The sequence below is a fragment of the Lonchura striata genome, chromosome 3 (genome assembly GCF_050655825.1).
Source record: "Lonchura striata isolate lonStrDom1 chromosome 3, ASM5065582v1, whole genome shotgun sequence".
Taxonomy (NCBI): domain Eukaryota; kingdom Metazoa; phylum Chordata; class Aves; order Passeriformes; family Estrildidae; genus Lonchura; species Lonchura striata.
This window is the reverse complement of record NC_140705.1, coordinates 33,676,357-33,697,097: the sequence shown is the minus strand read 5'-3', so window position 1 is coordinate 33,697,097 and position 20,741 is coordinate 33,676,357. Positions and strand designations below refer to the sequence as shown.

At 36.1% G+C, this 20,741-nt stretch overlaps 1 protein-coding gene across 1 annotated transcript in view; it reads left to right on the top strand.

Annotated features, from left to right (window-relative positions):
• Window positions 1–20,741, top strand: part of IBTK (inhibitor of Bruton tyrosine kinase) — a 53,407-nt gene that overhangs the window by 10,197 nt on the left and 22,469 nt on the right. Inside the window, exons 3-18 of the mRNA XM_021546192.3 lie at window positions 643–739; window positions 1,073–1,197; window positions 2,031–2,141; window positions 3,323–3,493; window positions 4,598–4,715; window positions 6,477–6,657; window positions 7,868–7,991; window positions 11,908–12,085; window positions 12,769–12,943; window positions 13,762–14,355; window positions 15,740–15,826; window positions 16,725–16,807; window positions 16,910–16,947; window positions 18,626–18,719; window positions 19,156–19,257; window positions 20,003–20,120. Of these exons, the coding sequence (XP_021401867.3) occupies window positions 643–739; window positions 1,073–1,197; window positions 2,031–2,141; window positions 3,323–3,493; window positions 4,598–4,715; window positions 6,477–6,657; window positions 7,868–7,991; window positions 11,908–12,085; window positions 12,769–12,943; window positions 13,762–14,355; window positions 15,740–15,826; window positions 16,725–16,807; window positions 16,910–16,947; window positions 18,626–18,719; window positions 19,156–19,257; window positions 20,003–20,120 (2,396 nt within the window). The remainder of the gene's footprint in view (window positions 1–642; window positions 740–1,072; window positions 1,198–2,030; window positions 2,142–3,322; window positions 3,494–4,597; window positions 4,716–6,476; window positions 6,658–7,867; window positions 7,992–11,907; window positions 12,086–12,768; window positions 12,944–13,761; window positions 14,356–15,739; window positions 15,827–16,724; window positions 16,808–16,909; window positions 16,948–18,625; window positions 18,720–19,155; window positions 19,258–20,002; window positions 20,121–20,741) is intronic.

Below are 20,741 nucleotides of genomic sequence, written 5' to 3'. Positions count from 1 at the left end.
ATGACACTTGACTTCCTTCCTAAAATCAGTGCTGCTGTAGCAGTACTCTTGTATTGAGAAAATGGTGTTTACAGAGATTATCTATTTCTCTAAGTTCTGAAAGAATGATCTGTACAAGCTTTGTACCTCTGAACCTTCCCTAGTGCTCTCTTTCCTGGCTGTTTGTGTCCTCCTTGCCTTTTCTCAGCAGCTGTGAAACTCTGTTCCTTGCTTATTTTTAAAATAATAGGTTTTTTTTTATTATTTTGTCACTTGTCTAGATTGTAAAAACTGATTCTGTAGAATGCCAGTTTAAGAAAATGCATCCTTTGAAGCCGGTAAATTGATTTTTGGTGAATCCTTGCCATTTCTAGATGTCAGTGCTTTATCTTCACATCTGTTTCCTTTGTGTTTTGCTGGTTACAGATTATTACACAGTCAGGGTTGAGACAATAAAATCTGTTAGTATATCAACAAGATGTATATATGGCAGAACAGACTTGCAATGTTTTTGAATTGCGTACAGTTTACTTGAATCTGAAGATTTTCTTTTATCAGTCGAAGCTTCAATTAAAGATGTGTTTTGCTCCTTAAAGGTTTGCACGGTTTACATCAAGCTGTGCAGTTAAAATTAACTTCAATTCATCTCCTCTCCTATTTCAGCATGGTGTTAGTCTGTATATTCAGGATAAAGAAGGCTTATCAGCCCTGGATCTTGTGATGAAAGATAGGCCTATGCATGTGGTGTTCAAGAAAACTGGTAAGAAATAAAATAGTCTAATTTGTGTTTTGAATGAGATCTGTTTCAACAATCTATTAATCTAAGTACCAGTGTATACAATATTTTTTGTTTCTAATTGGGACTTCATAATTTGTGAGATGCCTGATGCTAATGTTGATCATCTGTACAGTATTATTGGAATATTTTTTCATGGTATCTTGCTTCTTATACTATTAAATGTTTTAAATTTCAGTTTTAGGTAAAAAAAAAAATCCCTCTTCAATTTTTAGATAGAAATAGCAGTTGTTTTTTGATATCAATGTGCACAATACTGATAAATTTAAGCTCCAGAGAGAATCTTTTTCATTACAGATCCCACAGAAGTCTACACCTGGGGAAGCAATATAAATTTTACCTTGGGTCATGGTGGTCAGCAGGGTAGACATCATCCTGAACTGGTGGACCTTTTTCCTCGTAATGGCGTGTATATTAAACAGGTATTCTTAATATATTACATGGGGATGTTTCTTGGTGAGGGGTGTGTAAGGGAGAAAAAGTAACAAAGGAGTTATCAAGTCTTGAAGATTTCCATGGACAAAACAGTTCTTGATGCCTTCCCCTCTCTGCCCACCTCCTTATCTCCTTGCAACCCCAGTCACCATTACTGAAATTGTGGTTCTCTGTTTTGGTGGGGAGAACAGGGTGTTTTATACTATTTGCTTTGGATATATGGTTTGTATATCATTAAATGCATTCAGAAACATTATATTCTGTAACTGTTTTGAGCTGGTGACTTCCTGTGTGATTCCAGTACTGGACTGAAGTAGAATAATAAATATGCTTGGTATATGTTGAATTAAAATTCATTTTGTGTTCAAAGCAGCATATACTGTTAAGCACATGTCTCGCATAACTTCTTGTGACTTCACTTTGAGAATCTTGGAAAGTTTGAAGTACAATTTGAGCAAAAATTCAGGGCAGACAATCTGTGCTGCAGTCTTCACATGTTTTCTTTGGCATTTCTGAGGTAGCATTGTGGACCTTAAAAATTCAGTCTTTTGAGTTTCTGTTAGCCTATGAGGCCATGCTTGATCTTACTTTAATAAACTGAAACTGCTGATCTCTTCAAATAGCTTAAGGCAGTACATAGTATGTTTAAAGCAAGTATTTTATGTGTCCTATGATTTAATACCACTATCTTACTTGTATTTTCATGAATATATCTTTAAAGCAGATCTACTTCATGAAGTACTTATGGCAAGTGTTTTCAGATTATCCAGAAAAATTAATCTGTCCTATGTTGCCTCCTCCCCATCCATTTTTTTTTCAGGTGGTACTCTGCAAATTCCACTCTGTGTTCCTTTCCCACAAAGGCCAAGTGTATACATGTGGACATGGACAAGGAGGGCGCTTGGGTCATGGTGATGAACAAACATGCTTGGTATGCTGTCTTGTGTTACTTCTTGTACTCTAGTATGATGTTTCTTTTATTTCTAGCAGCAAGTCTAAAAAGTGAATTAGAGTTTCTGTCAGTGTGCTTTCAAAATGAATTTGCCATTCATTTTAAACCAAACTTCTTGCTTCCCACCAAGTAACAGAAAAACTTCTCCAGTGCTAATAGTGAAGTGGCAGAGAATAGAGGAATCTGCATTTAATTATATTTTAACTTCAGATAGCTAGATGCTGTGGTCAAACTTGTGTTATGGCTCAGTTGATTTAAAGGCCAGCTGATGCTAGATAAGTGGAATAAAATGTTTTTTGGCAGAGAAACAGCAGTACAGTACTGGGAAGCTGTAGTGGCAGGAGGAGGGATGGTAGGGTTGCTTTTTGCTAGGGTTGCTTTTTGCTAGACTTATGCAACTTAAGTAAAAAGGCAATGGTCATTTTTCATTTGAATAGTACATTGTTGCAATGCACAAAACTAAAATTTGAGAAGACTAAGATATTATGACAATACAGTTCTTAGACTTAAGCATCTTACCCTACCTTGTAGTGTGCATTTATCTTGCAGCACAGTAATTTTTAAAAATTTCTAATATCGAATATCTGGTAGAAATAGGTATTCTGTTGTTGAATGCTATAGTGGAGACTGGAGCTCAAATTTTCTCTTCTTTTTAAAAGAAAGTAATTCTGTTAAATTAGGATTTTTTTTAAATTGCTTTTTGAAATTGTGATGTTATGTTGTTGAATAAAGGAGAAGTCATGTTAGAGTGCATGAAGACTCAGAGATACAGAACTGCTTTCTTATTCTGTGAAATTTCATTGGGATTATCCTGTGTCGGAGGGAGATAGCTTTAGTGTTTGTGGTATTTAAAATACCACATGATAGTTAATATTTGTTCAGCTGTCCTGAAGATGTAGTTTCCAATCTAATTTCAGAACAAGTGGTTTAAAATTGATCTCCTGTGATAGAAAAGGACACTTCTCTGATAGCATTTCAAATGACAGTAATTAATGTTACTGCACTGGGTGTGCTTGTTATGTTAATGAGTGTATTGAATGTTCAAATATGTTTTATCTTTATTTCAATATTTGGTCATGACTGTCTTAGTTTCCTAGATGGCCACTGGTTAATAATAAAACAATATGCTTTTATATCAACTTTTTTTTTTCCTGATTCAGGTTCCAAGACTTGTGGAAGGCTTAACTGGTCATCAGTGCTCCCAGATAGCTGCAGCTAAGGATCATACTGTTGTTCTAACAGAAGATGGATATGTTTACACATTTGGTTTGAATACTTTCCATCAATTGGGTATTCTTCCTCCTCCTTCTAATTGCAGTGTTCCAAGACAGGTAAAAGTCAAAGCTTAATTGTTTGGTGTTGCTGTTTTGGTTTTTCTTAGCAGAAAGTAAAATGTGAAGATTATAAAAATAACCCGTAACCTTTTTAGAATCACAAAGTTTAATGTGAGTTCAGATAAATCTTGATTCTGTGTTATCAGACATCTCAGATCTTAACTGTGTTCTGATAAATGTCTTAGTTTGTAACTTGAACAACACCAAAATTTGTAGTGCAAAGTATGATACAGGGTATGACTGCCAAAATCCTTTTCTTCCCTCTTCCCCAAATTGTTCTGTAGCTGAAGTATTAACAGGTATCTATCACTTGAGAATCATGCTCTTAACTCCTTTTGGAACATTGGATGATGGCTTTCAGGTTTTGAGTGTTACATCCTTTTCTCGAAGCACTGGAGTCAGTGCTTTGGGAAGAGTAGTGACAGGGAAGAGGGTGTATGGGCATCAGCAGCTTAACTATATTTCTATGCATAATCTCTATTTTTTTTTTTTTTGTAAGTAAAGAAGCTTTAACTTAATTTGAAGTAGAAGAACATGGCACTATCAGTGTTGTGAAAGTAGAAAAGAATGATTGGCCAAAATGCAACAGGATAGTGTTTTGGGGTACCGTGTGTTCTTCAGTAGTGTAATGACAGCTCTATATCCACAGTACTTCCTTAGATTTTATCATCTTAATCTGGAAAAGTTAAGTTAAATGTGAAGTGTGGAATTAGTAGTGTAGTGTTCTGCAGTGTGTTTAGGCCATTAGGACTTGCAAGTTTAAACTTCTAACTGACATTTTGCAGCACCTGAGTCTTCTGTGGCTGTGCTATAGATGTCCTGTTCAGTCTTGTTCAACAGCTTACATGTGAAGACAGCCTAAGGAGACTGGATTCCAGTTCTGATTAGATATTACAAAAAAGTTTAATTATTTTTGTCATTAGTTCAATAGTGTCCCACTTGACAAACTTCTGAAATAACCTGATTTATTAGGCTGTATGTGGATTGATATCAGTGCTTCACTCTTAATGACTTTAGGAGTTTAATGTTGTCAGAAGTTTGTATATGTGAAATTCACCTGTTGCTACTTAATATTAAGATGTACTTTGGATTTGTGCTTAGGTTCAGGCAAAAAACCTGAAAGGTAGAATGGTGATTGGAGTGGCTGCAGGCAGATTCCATACTGTGCTATGGACTAAGGAAGCAGTGTATACCATGGGGCTGAATGGCGGCCAACTAGGTAAGGTAGAAGCATTCTGAAAGTAAAACCCAGCCATTGAAAGATGTTGTTCATGCTTAACCTGTCATCTGCTTCTGAGAACAGAAGCCTGGGTGAAGCTTTTTCTCTCTCTCTTCTGTTCTTTTTTTTTTTAACCAATCTGATGACATCATCCCTTCACACTTCTTTTGAAGCATATTTTTCATTCCTAACAGTTACTTTCACATTTTGAGATAATAGGAGCTTGTCAGATTTAGCTCTCATTTGAACTCTTTATAACTTTTACTTTCTATGTATCTTGTGTGGTCCTGCTGCTGGGGACTTTGAGGGAACAGAATGTTGCTGTGTTGGAAATTACTCCAAGGCAAGCTTGTCTCCTACCAGCAATCTGGCTGGCACTGCCTTTAATAAATTATAAACTAGCCTTCAGCTCTCCTGCCTATGTCCTTCTTTCATCAAGCACTGTAAACATGCTACTGATAACTTTTTCCATACTAACTTTTTAAAGTGAAATAGCCTATATCTAGATTTTTTTCAGCAATACCATTACCAGAATCTTCAGTTAACTTTGTCTTATTCTGAAGTCAAGAAAGAACCTTTTAAAAATATATTACCAACTAGTGAACTTGATTTGTTTTATGAATGGGACATTTAAATTGGTTTTATCTTTTTTAATAAACAGGTATTGCTATACTGGTTTAGATTTGCATTTTTGCAGTTTTGTGTATATGTGCAAACAAAATTGTTAGCTATCTCTGGTACTTAGAGTTAATCTGCATCAGCTCTGGCCTCAGGTTCCAGCTGTTTTTGTGTTTCTATGTTAAGGTGTCAAAGGTATGTGAAAAACTTGTCTTTGTCAGAGAAATACCTTACTAATGAGTATCTTGTGGTTTGATTTTGCCTTTTTTTTATATGCACCCATTCATCTAAGCTTTTTTTGTGGTTGTTCATGTTGTTGGGATTATTCTGTCTAGCATGTGGTCCAGTACAGTATCATAGAGAGACAGTAATTGAATCTTAAGTGATATTATCTGTGTCAGTTGGGCACCATGGTACACCTGTGGTGGTAAACCTTGCCCCCATAAGATGTTTGTGCATAGCCCTACATTATCCTGTGGCAGGGCTGCTTCCAGCTGTAGGAGCAGCTCTGCTGCTTGTTTCTCAGTATCTGTACCCTGTTGCGCTCTGTGGTGCAGGCATAAGTGCCCTGCACACAAAACAGGATTATGGCATGTATGAGATTCCTGATGTTAGACTTCTTGTAGGAACAGAGCAGCAATGACCTGCATTTTTTTTTAAATTTTAATGTTTTCAGAGATCTTGCATTACAGGTCCAACCTTTTCTGTGTCATGTAACTGCTGCTTTCATGCTTACCTGCAGTTACAGTAAATTTTTTGACAAGCTTATTTTTTTTTATTCCTGTGTCTGAAATAATCTGTAGTTTATGCAAATGTTATGGTATTTCTACTGTCTTGAATTTTCATATGATGAAATAAATATTCTTTTTTTTTTTTGCAAAGCTGTAGCACCATGTTAAATAACTACCCTGTCAAATATGCCTTACATGATTTTTATGTATCAGGTCTTGGTTTTCAGGTATTTGTAGTGAGCTAACAAGTAGGTCTGGTCATTCTCGTCTAAATATTTTGAAGACAAATTATCCAACTACCTAAAAAATCTTTTGGAATTTAAAGGTTCTTCAAAGTAGTGTCATAAAGTATCCTTTAAGTGAACAATGTGTGGAATGGCAAGGAATTTTTTGGGTGTGTTATATTTTCTAGGTTATCTGCTGGATCCTAATGGAGAAAAATGTGTAACTGCACCTCGCCAAGTCTCTGCTCTACACCATAAAGACATCTCTGTGTCCCTGGTCTCTGCAAGTGATGGCGCTACAGTATGTGTTTCTGAAAGAGGAGATATTTATTTACTTGCAGACTATCAGTGCAAAAAGATAGCTTCCAAGTATGTCTTACTTTTCTAATTTGTCATGAAGAACAATAGGGGAAGACTTCACTGTAGTTGTATACTTGCAAGCTATTTTAAAGATTTTTGTGCATAAAGTACAGAAAATAGAATGGTGCCCTGTGTTTTTTTCATTTGTAGTTCTTTGATATGAACTACGGCTATCATTTTTGTTTGTTTCTTCACTTGTTTTTGGAGGCTTTTTTTACAAGAGGCTAAGGTGCCACTTGCTGTTTATCAAAGATATTTAAAAAAACACGTTAAAAAGAAATATTTTGGGCCGTAAGTTTAAAAACATTGAAACTGGTATTTTTCTTCCTCTGTTACTTTGAGTTTGTCTAAGTGCATCTTGGTAGAGACGTTGAAGATCTGCTATTCTGTTTATTTATGTTATGATTTTTTTGGGGTCTGAATTTGCTAATTAATGTGTAGATATAGTATATTATAAAGAATAATTTAGGTTGTAAGGAGGATGTTGTAAAATCATCTGATCTGTAAGCTAAAACCAGGATGTAAAACCTGTTGAAGAAACTGATTTCTTGACTCATGAATTTAGGGAAATATTTAATTCTGTTCTCTTTTACCTAGTTTGCAATGGCAGATTAGAATAGATTTTTTTAGATTTGATTTTGCCCACATAACTCCCCCCTAGCTTTTCAGCTTCACTTCAGATTCTAACAGTATATATCGATATATTATAGCTTAATGATTGCCTTATACTTAATTTCTACATGGTTGTAAGTGAAGGTTTTGACACTTGTAGAATCTTAATGTTGTATCCTGTGCTCTTATACTAAGCATCTGAGAAAAGATAACTAGTATGATTTTGATCAGCTAAAAACCAAGACCTAGCAAACCCCTGAGAAATGACCTGCTGGGATAGGATAGATGTTTTAATACAGACAGCTGAATAAATTTTTGTTAATGATGAAATCAAAGCTACATCTACTGATTTTTCACTCATGAAATTTTGTGAATAACTTAGATATACAATGTGATATACTTAAAAACAAACAAAAGTTATAGTCTGCTGTAATATTACCAACTATGTTAATAGTACCGGAAGGATGAAACTAAACATAAGTAATTTTTCAGTGCCACTGCCTCAATTTTATTTTTTTACTGCTTGTGTAAAGGAAAAAGGTAACTGTCATAGAACCAACATTAAGTACACAATAGGGGGATACTAATTTAACTTGTGTTCTTTCAGACAGCTGAACCTTAAAAAAGTTCTTGTGAGTGGGGGATATTTGGAATATAAAGTAGATACCCAGCATCTTGAAGAAAATGGGGGTCAAAAGACTTGCATTCTGGCACTGGATGAAGCTGGAAGGGTAAGTTTTCACAACTATAATTATATAGCAGGTTACATAGTGATTAATCAAACTTTAAATGTAAGCTAGGACAAAATCATGCATAGAAAATAAGGAATTTCACAGAATCATATAATATGCTGAGTTGGAAGGGACCCACAAGGTGTAGCTCCTGCCCCTAAACAGGACCATTCCCAAAAGTCACATGAGGTGCCTGAGAGCATTGTCCAAATGCTTCTTGAACTCTGTCATGGTTGGTGCTATGACCCCTTCCCAGAGGAGCCTTTTCCAGTGCCCTCTGGGTGAAGAATCTTTTTGCAGTAAACATCCCCTGACACAACTTCAGGCCATTCCCTCAGGTTCTGTCATTGGTCACCACAAAGAAGAGATCAGTGCCTGTCCTTTCTTGTCCCCTAAAGAAGAAGTTGTAACTGCAATGAGTTATCCCCTTCAGTGTCCTCCAGGCTGAACAGACCGAGTGCCCTCAGCTGCTCCTCACACAGCTTGCCCTCAAGGCCCTTCAGCATCTTTATTGCACTCCTTGAACTCTCTCTAATAGTTTGTCTTCTTAGATTGTGGTGCCAAAAACTGCCCCCAGCACTCGAGGTGAGGCTGCCCCAGAGCTGGGCAGAGTAGCACAATTCCCTCCCTCATCCAGCTGGTGATGCTGAGCCTGATGTCCCCCAGGACAGGGTTGGGGCTCCTGGCTGCCAGGGCACTGCTGACTCGTGTTCAACTGACCAGGACTCCCAGGTGCTGCTTTCCAGCATCCCATTCCGCAGTCTGTCCATACATCCAGGCATGTTCCAGGGGTAGAATCTGGCACTTTCCCTTGTTGAACTTGGTGGTTGGTGGTTGCCCAGCCTTTCAGTTGTCAAGGTCTCTGCAGTGCCTCCCTGCCCTGGAGGGAGTCAGCAGCTCCTCCCAGTTTTGTATCATCTGTGAACTTGCTAAGTATCTCTTCCAGTCCTGCCTCCAAGTCACTTATGAAGATGTTGAAGAGCGCAGGGCTGAGGAGCCCTGTGGAACACCCCCAGTAAGTGACAGGTCACCAGTCTGATGTCACCCCATTCACTGTAACCCTTTGTGCCCAGTTCGTGGGCCAGTTGCTCACCCATCCCATGGTGTGTTTATCCAGCTGTGTGCTGGACATTTTGTCCAGAAGGATCTTATGAAAAGCAGTATCAAAAGCTGTGCTGAAATCCAAAAAGATTGTCAGCTGGCTTCCCTTGGTCAGCTAGGTGGGTTTCCTTATCATCAAAGGAAATCAGGTTTGATAAGCAGGACTTTCCCCTCATGAAGCCATGCTAGCTGTGACCAATAACTGCGTTGTCTTTCAGGTGTTTTTCAACACCTCCCAGAATAATCCTGTCCACAGCTTTACCAGGCACTGAAGTGGGACTGACAGGACTGTATGTATAGTGTGGGGTTCTTTTTTCTTGCCTTTCTTGAAAACTGGGACAATGTTCATCAGAAGCTGGGACCTCTGGATTTCCAAGACTGCTCAAAAATCATGAAGGGACGCTTTGGGATCACATCAGCCAGCTATTTGAGGATTCTCAGATGAATCTCACCAGACCCCATAGCTTTGTAGGGATCCAGCTAGAGCAGCAGATCCCACAGAGTTTCAGGGTTGACTGGGAGTTGGTCATTCTCACAGTCATGGTCCTTCAAATCAGGGCACTGAGACTCCATTATTGAAGACAGGCAAAGAATGTGTTAAACACCTGTACCTTTTCTTTGTCCCCTGTTTGTGAAGTGACCATCCTCACCCTGTAATGGGCTGATGTTAACTCTTACACTGCCTATTGCCATTAATATATTTGAAAAAGCTTATTGTTCCCCAGTCAATTTGTTTCTGTAGAGCTGCTTGCTGGTGTTTTTTTTATATTAGGGCCACGTGAGGATTACAAAAGTAATGTACAGTAATTAATTTTTCATTCTATGGACTTTTAATGGCTTTTCAGTGAAGGTGTAAACTGTTTTTGCATGCACATTAGTGGTTATATAGTATATGTGGTTTAGGTTCTTTTTGTTGGTGTGTTTGTTTTTTTTCTTCCCATCTCTTCATTCCACTTATGCCAGGCACCTTTTCACCTTTCAAAGTAGTCTCTGGACTTGAAGTTTTAAAGCCTTTGTTAAAACACAACTGTTTTATGGTCAAAATGTTGCACCTAAATCTGGCGAATCATTTAATATATAAGTGTAGATGCTCTTTTGTCTTAGAATTGGAAGGCCATGGTGAATTTATTTTTTTCTTCCCTCTTTTTTTAAGTGCTGGTTTACAGGACCCTACTAAATCCCTTTTTTCGATCTGCTCACTGAGAGATCTCAACCTTCACTGCCATCTAGTGGTGTTTACAAAGAAGCTTTTCCTTAAAGAAAGTTGAAAAAAGTGATTGTGTATCAAAATAAGGAGCAATGTGGTTATTTCCTTTTCTTTCCTTGCATTTGGCTGAGCTATGTTTTGAGATGATCTTATCTTTTCATTAGGTTATTAGTTGTCTCAGAGATTATAAACTTTCAGTTCAGTATTTGATCATTTGAGGGGTAGCCTCTAGCATCTGTAGTATTGGTAGTGCCCCTTCAACATCTTTGGGACACTGCTTTAACAGTAAGAAATTACTTCATCTTCCTGCATCAGAGGAAAAATGTCTGTGTGCATTTTATATCTTTCCATGTTGAATACTGACAAGTACTGGGATCTTCAGTGCTTTCAGGCGTTATAAATTATTTAATAAGGAGAGGGATGGGATCTTAACAGTTGGGTTTACTGAAACAGTTTGCCTTGTTTGCCATTTTTTGAAGGGAATACTGTTTAGCCTAGAAAATAAAAATCACAAGTATATACACAGAAAATAGAAAGTCACTTGTATGTACATACTTGAAGAGAAGATGTGAAGCAGATAGAGCCAGGGTATTTTCAGTGGTGCCCAGAGCTAGTACCAGAGGCAGAGGACACAAACTGAAATAGAGCAGGCTCTATCTGAATATCGGGAAGCACTGAGGGTGGTCCAGCACTGCCACAGGTTGCCAGTTACAGCTATGAAATCACTATCCTTGGAAATACTCACAAGCTATCTGGACATGTTCCTGGGCAGCTGGCTTTGGGTACTCCTACTTGAGCAGAGGGCTGGACTAGACAACCTCCAGAGATCCATTTCAGTTTCAACCATTCTGTGATTCTTAGGGCTCAAGGCAGTTGAAATTAAATAGGTTACTCAAGTTCTTCTGTCCCTCCCTTATGTAGATGCTAACAGACCTGTGTAAGTCCTTCAGTGGGAGAAAATGAAAGCCTGACTTTAGCACTGCTAATGCCACATTTGAGCTTTGCCTTGCTTGGGCCTGTCTTTCAGATATGTACAGTGTACTTTGTTGGGGTCTTGCTGTGTATGCAGTGCTTCGTATTCCTGAGGGTTTTGATATTTGTGCTTAGTCATGATCTCCATTCCAAACCTAGACTGGTGCAGAGAAATTTGAGATTTTTGTCAAACAATTAACAGGAAATGGTTTAAATTCCCAGTGTGCTAGCTTTGAATTTGTCTGATTTATTAGCAAACCAGTTGGAAAAATCTATAAATTAAGAACTAGATAAAACGTGTTTCTTGACTTGACACCTTTTATTCTCCTTGTCAAGATGCCTGTAAAACCTGTCCTATATATGACTGCTATGAAGATATTTCAGTATTTGGAGAAGCTTTTCAGATGCTCTTCATGAGCAAATGTATCTTGATATCATGATAGATTTTCCCTGTTTTACTCATGGATTCTCTCTAATAGATGCTCATAACACTTTATCCTAAAATTTTGAAGAATGTCTTTCTCCTTTTGTATGCTATTTTGAGATGGCATGTTCTTGTGTTTAAAAAAGTAGTGTGTAATATGTAACTGCTTTTAAATTATATGAAGATTTTCCCTTAAAAATTTGATATTATAGGTGTTTTGTTGGAAGTCATCTAACAACTCCATGAAGCAGTGTCGTTGGGTGTATGGCCGGCAAGTCTTCATGTCTGATGTTGCCTTGAATGGGAATGAAATAATGTTTGTCACACGTGATGGTGAAGCCTTTACAGGGAAGTGGCTGGAAGAAGGGAAAAAAAACTCAGAAAAGAAAGGTTAGCTGTGATTTCTTAGTGTTTTTTAAGTACTTCTGAATCAGTAAAATGTTTAATTGAATCTTTACAATCTCTAGCAGTATTATGTGGCAAGTTCTTTCCTCTGTGACTGACGGTTTTTAGCATCGACTGCTACTGTACTCTTTCCTCAGTAATACAAAGATTGACTTTGCAGCCTTCAGTTTATCTTTAGGTGCATGTTTTTTGGGAAGAAAAGTACTTCTGAAGAGCAATAGTAGCAGTATGGTCTAGTGTAATAATCTTGTCACATATTAGATGATGAGTCTGAAGAGAATTGGTGGTGAGCAAGAGAAGGAGCATATTCTTGCTTGCACTGCTAAGTCTGTGAAACCTGTTTCCTCGTCCCTTATCTGGGCACAATTCAAGGTCCAAAGCAACTTCCACCTTATTGGCTTATATTACTGGAAGTAGGTCCTGATGGTTTGTTTTTCTGCAAGGAACATACCTGTCTCATACAGAACAAGATTTTCAGTGAAATTGCCAGATCTCCTCCTATATATTCTGTAAATAAGCAAGCCTGAAATCTTCAGCATGGCTTAGTGTTATTCAATTACTCCATCAATGGACATATAGAAGTCATAGTCTTGCCTTTTTGTTGTATTAGTTGTATTTTAATTAGCAGGATGTGATATGTATTCATTTTCTTTTTTTTTTTTTAACAGAACCTGTATCAAGCCTTCAGCATCCTTCATGTGATGTGTCTTGTGAACATGATACAACCAGTGTGTATGAAAGAATTCGACTTCAGAAGCTGACTTTTGTCCACCGAGCTGTCAGTATTGCCACTGATCCTAGTGGCTGCAATTTTGCTGTATTACAGTCAGATCCTAAAACCAGGTATATTTAAGATGACAGCAGCTGTAACTTTTTTTGCGTGTGATTGATATTGAATAGAGATTGAATAATTCTTTTCCTGTTTTTTGGCTCATACAGAAGTTACAGTAAATACAGTTACCCATACTGCTATAGGATGGTACTTTGTTAGTAATTATGTTGAAGTTATCTAAAGGCTTAAGCTTATGTATTTGCATGATAATAGACAGTATTGATGTTTTATCTGAAGTGTTTAAGGCAAGCATTTGCCAGGTATTTCATAACACACTCTGAGTTCTAAATACTGTAGAAATTCACCCTTTCAGTAATTACCAATAATCAACTTTTAAATAAAAGTGACAAGTGAATTTTTCTTTGTTTGGAAGGAAATGTGTAAAGTAAAATAAGTAAATAGAATACTGGACTATATTTCTTATGCTGTCATAATAGATTCCAACATTTGTGATAAATAGCTGAACATTAGCTTTTTTCCCACATTGCTTTAGTTTGTAATATGAAATACAACAAGCATTTCTGTGTTTTCATGTTGGAAAAATGAGATGAAGATAAGATAGTTCTGATAATAGTGGTACAGTACAAAGGCAAAATACTATATACTGTAAATATACTGAAGCTAGTCATGTGTTATTTATGTAGTTTAATTCTATAAATACCATATTATTAGTTATTTTTGTAAAGAACAGGACAAGGAATGTTGAGCAGTGCAGCAATGTAAGAAAAGAAACCAAATGGAAACGTAATTTTCCTCTTCATTAAACATTTCATTAAAATGTGATGAAGGGTTTAAATAGTGTTTGATTATGGATTTAATTTTGTTCTAGTCTCTATGAAATTCCAAGTGTGTCACTGTCTAGTTTTGGAATGGATTTTGGCAAACTGTTAGATGAAACAGATGAAATGGACAGCATCCATGATGTGACTTTTCAGATTGGTACAAGAATGTACCCCGTGCACAAATACATCTTGGCCGTACGCTCCGACTTCTTCAAGAAGCTCTTTGTTTCCAGTGACAACCAGCTAGACACTCCAGACATCTACCGTAAAGATGAAGATGCTGTTGGATGTGATCTCTATGTAATTGAGAAGGTCCATCCAGATCTGTTTGCATACCTTCTGCAGTTCATATACACTGATACTTGTGATCTTTTGACTCATGGTTACAAGCCAAAAATCTCATATAAAGAAAAATCAGATGAATATCAAGATACTTTAATTTCTAATCTCAGCAAAATGAGCTTTGATGAAAACGTCAATGGAAAGTCTGCATTTGAGATTTATAGAAATAATCAAGTGCAAGTTATAAATGAAAAACAGAAGAGCAAATCTAAAAAAGGCAAAGCTGGTGATGAACCTAATCTCATTAAAATGTTGCAAAGTGCAGCAAAGAAGTTTGGGCTCAGCAATTTAAGTGGAAGGTAGGTGAAAGGAAATGCATTTATATTTAATTAACTCTCCATGGTTTTTTTTACGTAGCTGATCTAAATTTAGTTATTATGACAATAGTAGGAATTAAAACACTGATGTTTGACTAGAAACTAGAGGGAGATGATGAGAGAATGCTACTTATGTACTGACTGAGCTTATTTCCGGTACATATAGGAGTTTCGGGTTGGTGGGTGGTGAGCTATTCCATCATTGTTTGGGCATCACTTGTTTTGTATCTGCTCATTCTGTTAGCATTATTACTATTTTCCATTCTTTTTCTGCCCTATCAAAACTGTCTGTTCAACCCATTAATTTTTTTCCCAGTTTTCTCCCCTGTCCCACCGGTGGGCGGTGAGGGCAGAATGAGTGAAGGAGGGACTGTATGGTCTTTAGCCAGATGAGTTAAACTATGACAATATCCCTAAGACATGAGCTCTATGGGATTTGATATCTGGTATAAATAATTTGACTTTCCAGAAAGACTGCCATAAAACAGCAATACTGATTATGTTAGAGATAGCTGATGTAACTGAATTCTGGACTGTATAATTTTTATCCTGTGGTCTGTAGTCTAGCAGTTTTTCACAAGACAGCAAATATGTTTAGTATAAAACAGAACAAAGCAAATTTAAATTCTTGTTCAAATCATGTAATTTTTATGTTACATACTGAAACAAATGGAATTTAGATCAATTGTCTCTGTAGAACTGCATTAATCAGTTTGGGCTTTTTTCCCTGTATTTATCCTTTCAAAAGAGGGATATGAGTTTTTTCAGGACAGTTTTCTTGCTGTACTTCTTGCATGCAGAGCCAAGATGTGAGGCTGCTGCTAAAACTGAGTTCCTGAGTAACGTTTCTGTGGTACTTTGCCTTTAAAGGTGTATTACTGTGTAGTCCACCAGCAGCACTCCTGTGTCTTTACCATCCCATTCACAAGCCTCCCTGATGAATTAGGATGCTAAAAAAGCCAGTGCTGAAATTCTTATCTCTTCCCAGCCACTGTCTTCGCTCAATCAATCAATGTTTATTGATTGGTACTGATATGTATTTAACTTCTTGGTTTTTGACCCTGTAGTATTGAACTCTTAATTGAAATTTTAATTGAATATTTACAGTACAATAGTAGGCAGTAACTCTACAGTATAGGTTTCATCTAAGATGAAATGCATATCTAAGGTGAGGAAAGAATGTCAGTTGCATTTTACATCTGCCTTGAAAACTTTTCAAGTAACAACTGGCTTCTATTTTTGTATGATGATTAATTTTCATATTCACAATATGAGCCCACTGAAGTACTGTTACTTTGTAAAACTTTTTAATGGTTTGAACTGTATACTAATTGTATTGCTTATTTTTAATGTTAATAATTTGCAGGTTGGATGGAGTCAGGTTAGAAAATGGAAAAATTAATGTTGTCAATAAGAAGAATGGGAACAAACCAAAGTTGAACCAGAAGAAATGGTAACTTTTTAAAATCATGTTTCCCCTACCTCACTGCCTTCCTCTTATATCATCTCTTTACATGTTAAGTAAGGACTAAGGTTGATACAGCTGTATTTTAATTTGTAGTATTCAATTGTCTCTATCATAGTAACTCAGGTTTGGAAGTTGTCTGTAGATATTTATAGACTTAATCTGTAAATTAGTAATTGGGGATAGATTATGTGTGGTATGTCTTTGATTCTTTTTATTGTACCTTAGTGTATTCTGTGGATTAACTGTGTCATAGAATGCTAATGCCAGGAGAAATGATATGGGTTATCCAGTCAAATTCAATTTGACTTCTGTAAATCTGCTTTCTGTAGCAATAAGACTACATGGATTGGAAATAAGCAAATGCATAGTATGTTTTCTAATTTGCTTTTAGCAAAGTGATGTTTGTTTTTTAATTCCATTGATGTGATTGAGTTACTTTTACCTGAAGTCCTGAATAGTCTATATAGGAGAAGCAGCATTGCATGAAAGTAGTTGGTTTCACAGAACTTGGGTTCATTCTTAAAATGCATCATCAAGGCCTATGGTGCCTCCTGATATTGAAGAAATAGGTAACTAAACATAGACCATTTAATTGACTAAATAATTAATTAATTTGTTTAATCATGGCTTTTTTGAAACAGTAATTGAGTTTTGAAGGAAGTATTTCAGATGGAATATTTGAAGCTTAACTTTAGACAAAGAAATTCTGGAAAGCATTGTGCCTGTTCTTTTGGGTTTATGTTCTGTGGTATTATTACAGTTCAGGTGTGTGTGATTTCAAAGGATAAATCCTAATTTGCTAAAGCTAGCATTTAATTGTGGAGTTTACAGCTTGTAGCTCTTCTAAATAGTCACATTTCTGATGCTATTAAATATCTTCTAGTTCATACCTCTACGATGTGACCCTGAAATCTTTAGATGGAAAGGAGTTCCCGTGTCATAAGTGTGTACTTTGTGCAAGACTTGGTATGTGTGTGTATTTTTATATATATTTATGTAACATAAGTTATATTGTCTTTTTTAACTGTCATTTTATTGCATCTTGAACTGAAATGCCTTTCTTTACAGATTATTTTCACAGCATGTTAAGCAGCTCATGGATTGAGGTAAGTTTGCCAAAACCATGTGAGATGGTACATTTTATTTTGCATCAAATAAGTGACAGCTTTTCAGTTTTTCCTATAATAAATACTAGGGCTAAGGAAGGGTTGGATTCTTTGATTCTGTTTGCAAGAAAAAAAACCCCACAAGCCACATTTTTGGTTATTCTGTGTTTGTACTACTGAGATTATGTATTAATTGAGAATAATAAATACTGTATATCAAAGGAAATTGCTGCTTTTGTTTTAGGGGTTTAGTTTGAACTAGTTCATGGCTTTATAAAAAACCACTGACTGGACTGTTCTTATGGGATACTGCTTTGGATGAATTTTCATTTTCTTTCTGTAGAAAATGGTACAATTTACATAGTATAGAGTTTATGTCATATGTACTGAGTGCAAGAGAGGGCAGGATCAAGGGTCAGTGTGTAGAACTACAGCTGACTTTTGCTGTTAAATGAAATGGAAGATATCAGGGACTATTCTACTTAGTCACCAACTGCTGTTTCAAAAGGTGTAGATCTTTAATTTGTCTTGGTTCCTATTTGCCAGCTGTGTGTCAATGTCCTGGTTGTTCCTGGACATTGTAATTTGACAAAATACCTCTGTTTAACTACCTGAGCAGTATTGGTAATGCTTATGGAAAGAGAGGAATGGTCTAAGTGGAGAAGTATTTTTCTGAGACTGAAAACTAAAGCAGTGTGCAGGAGTTTCTCAAATTTCTTAGCTTTCCAGCAATTCATTAAGAACAATAAGTACTTAAGTGAAGTACTGGCAGTTCTGTTCTGCTGTGAAACAGAACTTCACCCATCCTCCAGCTTACTGTGCTGCCTTTTCCTAAGTCATCTCTCAAAAAAACATATTTGAAACACTTTGAGACCAGTGATTGATTTAAGGGCTTTTTTAAAGTGTTGAGTGTCCCTTTGTGTAATGGTTTTGTATATCAGTATGTAGTTCCCTATTATTTTGTTAGTAAACCTAAATCAATGTAAATTAATAAGTAAATACTTTGTGAAGCAAGGGCTGTAGATGTTATCTAAAAATTGTAATGTCTGTAAGAGGTTTTTAACTGTTATATGTCAGTACCAGTAGCATGCTCTAAAGCAAAGTAAATATTTCAGTATGACGCTTTACTTGGGTACCACCTGAAGTAAACCTAAGTTGTTAAGCAGCGATGAACACAAATAGTGACAATTGCATTGTTCAGTGGCAAATGTTTGCTCTTAGGAAGCTTTACCTTAATAGTTTGGACGGTTCTTCAAATGGAGGGCTTGATGAGGGCCTTGTTTGCAGAGGCATTAACAGTAGTGACTACTTCAGTATTATTGTTATTTGGGAACTTGTGATTTCATCAGCTCTTTTGACCTTGAAAGGAAAGCAGTTCAGTACTTGCATAGAGGATTTTTGTAGTTCTACTTCTAGGCAATTGTTGGTAAAGTAATATAGTCAAGGAGGATTGTTAGAGTCGATGATCAAAGTGATCAAACATGAAACTGTTTCATGGATATTTATTCAGAAGTTTGAACAGATTTTGTACAAATGCTTAAGTAATTATTTAACTTTGAAAATGACCTTCAATCTGAGTGTGTTCTTAATATAGGTACTGTCCTGATTTTATATTTTATTCCAAGTAGTTAATCTTTCTGTTTCTTCTTTTTTTTCTTTAAATACTTCTGCCTTTTAGGCTACCTGCTCAGCTCTGGAAATGCCCATCCATTCTGACATACTGCAGATAATTGTGGATTACTTGTATACAGATGAAGCTCTTGCCATAAAAGGTGCCATTAGTATATTTTCAACTGTAGCTCTTGGATTTTTTCCATTTTTAAAATAGAAATTCAGAACTTAATGTGCTTGTGTTGGAGTTTACATTTAAAAAAAAATCAAAATTTTTGACTCTTTCTTTAGAGTTTGAGGGGATAGCAGTATTCCAGGCCTTGTTTTACCTTTTCTTTAGTTAGTCAAACTGCAGTTTTCTTTTCCCCTCCTTTTTTTTTTTTTTTTGTTTTGTTTTGTTTTGTTTTGTTTTGTTTTTTTTTTTGCTTCAAAAAGTGGACTGTTGGTGCTCTTCTAAACTATTTCTTGTGCTGTGAAAATCCCATCAAAATTTGTGAAGCCATTATATTTGTGCTTTGGTAAAATGTCATTGAAGCTGTCTGTTTTATAGTTGCTTTTGATTTGCCCCCAGTGTTTACATGATGCTTTATTTTCCAGATTCTCAAAATGTGGAGTTCATATGTAACGTTCTTGTGGTAGCAGACCAGCTTCTTATATCCAGACTCAAGGAAATCTGTGAAGTAGCCATTGCAGAAAAATGTGAGTCCTTCCACATGTACTGTAAAGGGTTAGAGAACAAGAAATGTTATTTTTAGATCTTCTTGCCTTTTGCAGCAAAGAACTTGTGTATGTTCCTTTTGTGTATGTTACATTTTGATGTTCATTGCATGTCTGCTAATAATTGCTGCTTTAGTCAGAGCAATATTCTAGGTTAGCATCATCTTCCATTCCTTTTACGTTATCTTTATCTCATGCTCTTTAATTAAAAAAAAATTAAAAAACCCCAAAAAACTAACCCAAATGGAATCTTAATTTCATTGAATTGAAATTTCTTTTCTTTAAAATATGATAAAATGAATTCTGTTTCTATTTCTGTCCTTGTATTTAGTGTTCCCTCTCTCCTCTTTCACTCTTCTTATTTTTTCTTTCTCCATACTAAATTGGAACATTTGGAAGTTTAACAACTGTTTTTATGCTATTTAAGAAACTTGCTATTTTTATCTTTCCTTTTTGTTTCGGACTGCTAGGTTTTAATATTTTGAAACTGATTTGTTTGTAGGTAGGGCTCTTTATTCTGTGAAGCAGCCATTGCATACAAGATGCTACAAAGTTACATGGAGCTTCCTATAGTGTATGGCTATTTGAATGTTAACATTTTTTCTAGGAATGGGGTAGTATATGATACATTTCAATAACTAGATCATGCTGCACAATCAGTGTTAAAATGGCTGCTTGATACTACAGCAAATTATCTAATGTAGTTTGTTGTGTTTTGTTTCTGTAGTGACTTTAAAGAATGCTGCTGAGCTGTTGGAGTTCTCAGCAATGTATAGTGCTGAACAGCTAAAATTGTCCTGTTTGCAGTTCATAGGACTCAATATGGCAGCTTTGCTTGAAGCAAGGTAAGCAGGAGTACAAATGTGTTCATGTATTAGTTGTAAAATTTAAATATCCCAAAAAAGTAAAAAGGATTGGAATAACTAATATGGACAGCTTAATGTTAAAATACAGCTGAATGCTTCTAGTTTAAAGATAGGCTCATTTTTGTCAGTTAGGGAGACAGAAGCTAGTTAAATATCTGTACGTACTGTACCAGTTCTATAGTACAAAACTGTATGTTACAGTCTGGCATGAAGAGCCTCTCTGGGCTTTAACATTAGGTCAAGTCTTTTTCAGGGTTTTAAAAATATTTTTGAAGATGCATAAAACTGCTGTGGGGCTTTTCTTGTCCCTCCATTTGGAGGTTGTTTTTCTGGGGGATGGGGATTATTGCAGGGATTTTTTGTTTGTTTTAGGATTGTTTGTTTGTGTGGGTTTTTTTTAAAATGTGGTTGTTAACAATACATTTTTGATTTGTTTTATTAAGTAGGTGTGTTAAATAGTTGCTTCATTTTCCAAAGAGGATAGGCCTGCCCTCTGGTAGTCTTTTTGTTTAAATGTCTGCAGTGAGAGATGAACAAATTGATTTATTATCCTTACTTTCCACAGTGGTTCTAAAGTTCTGAGAGGTTGAAGGTGTGCTC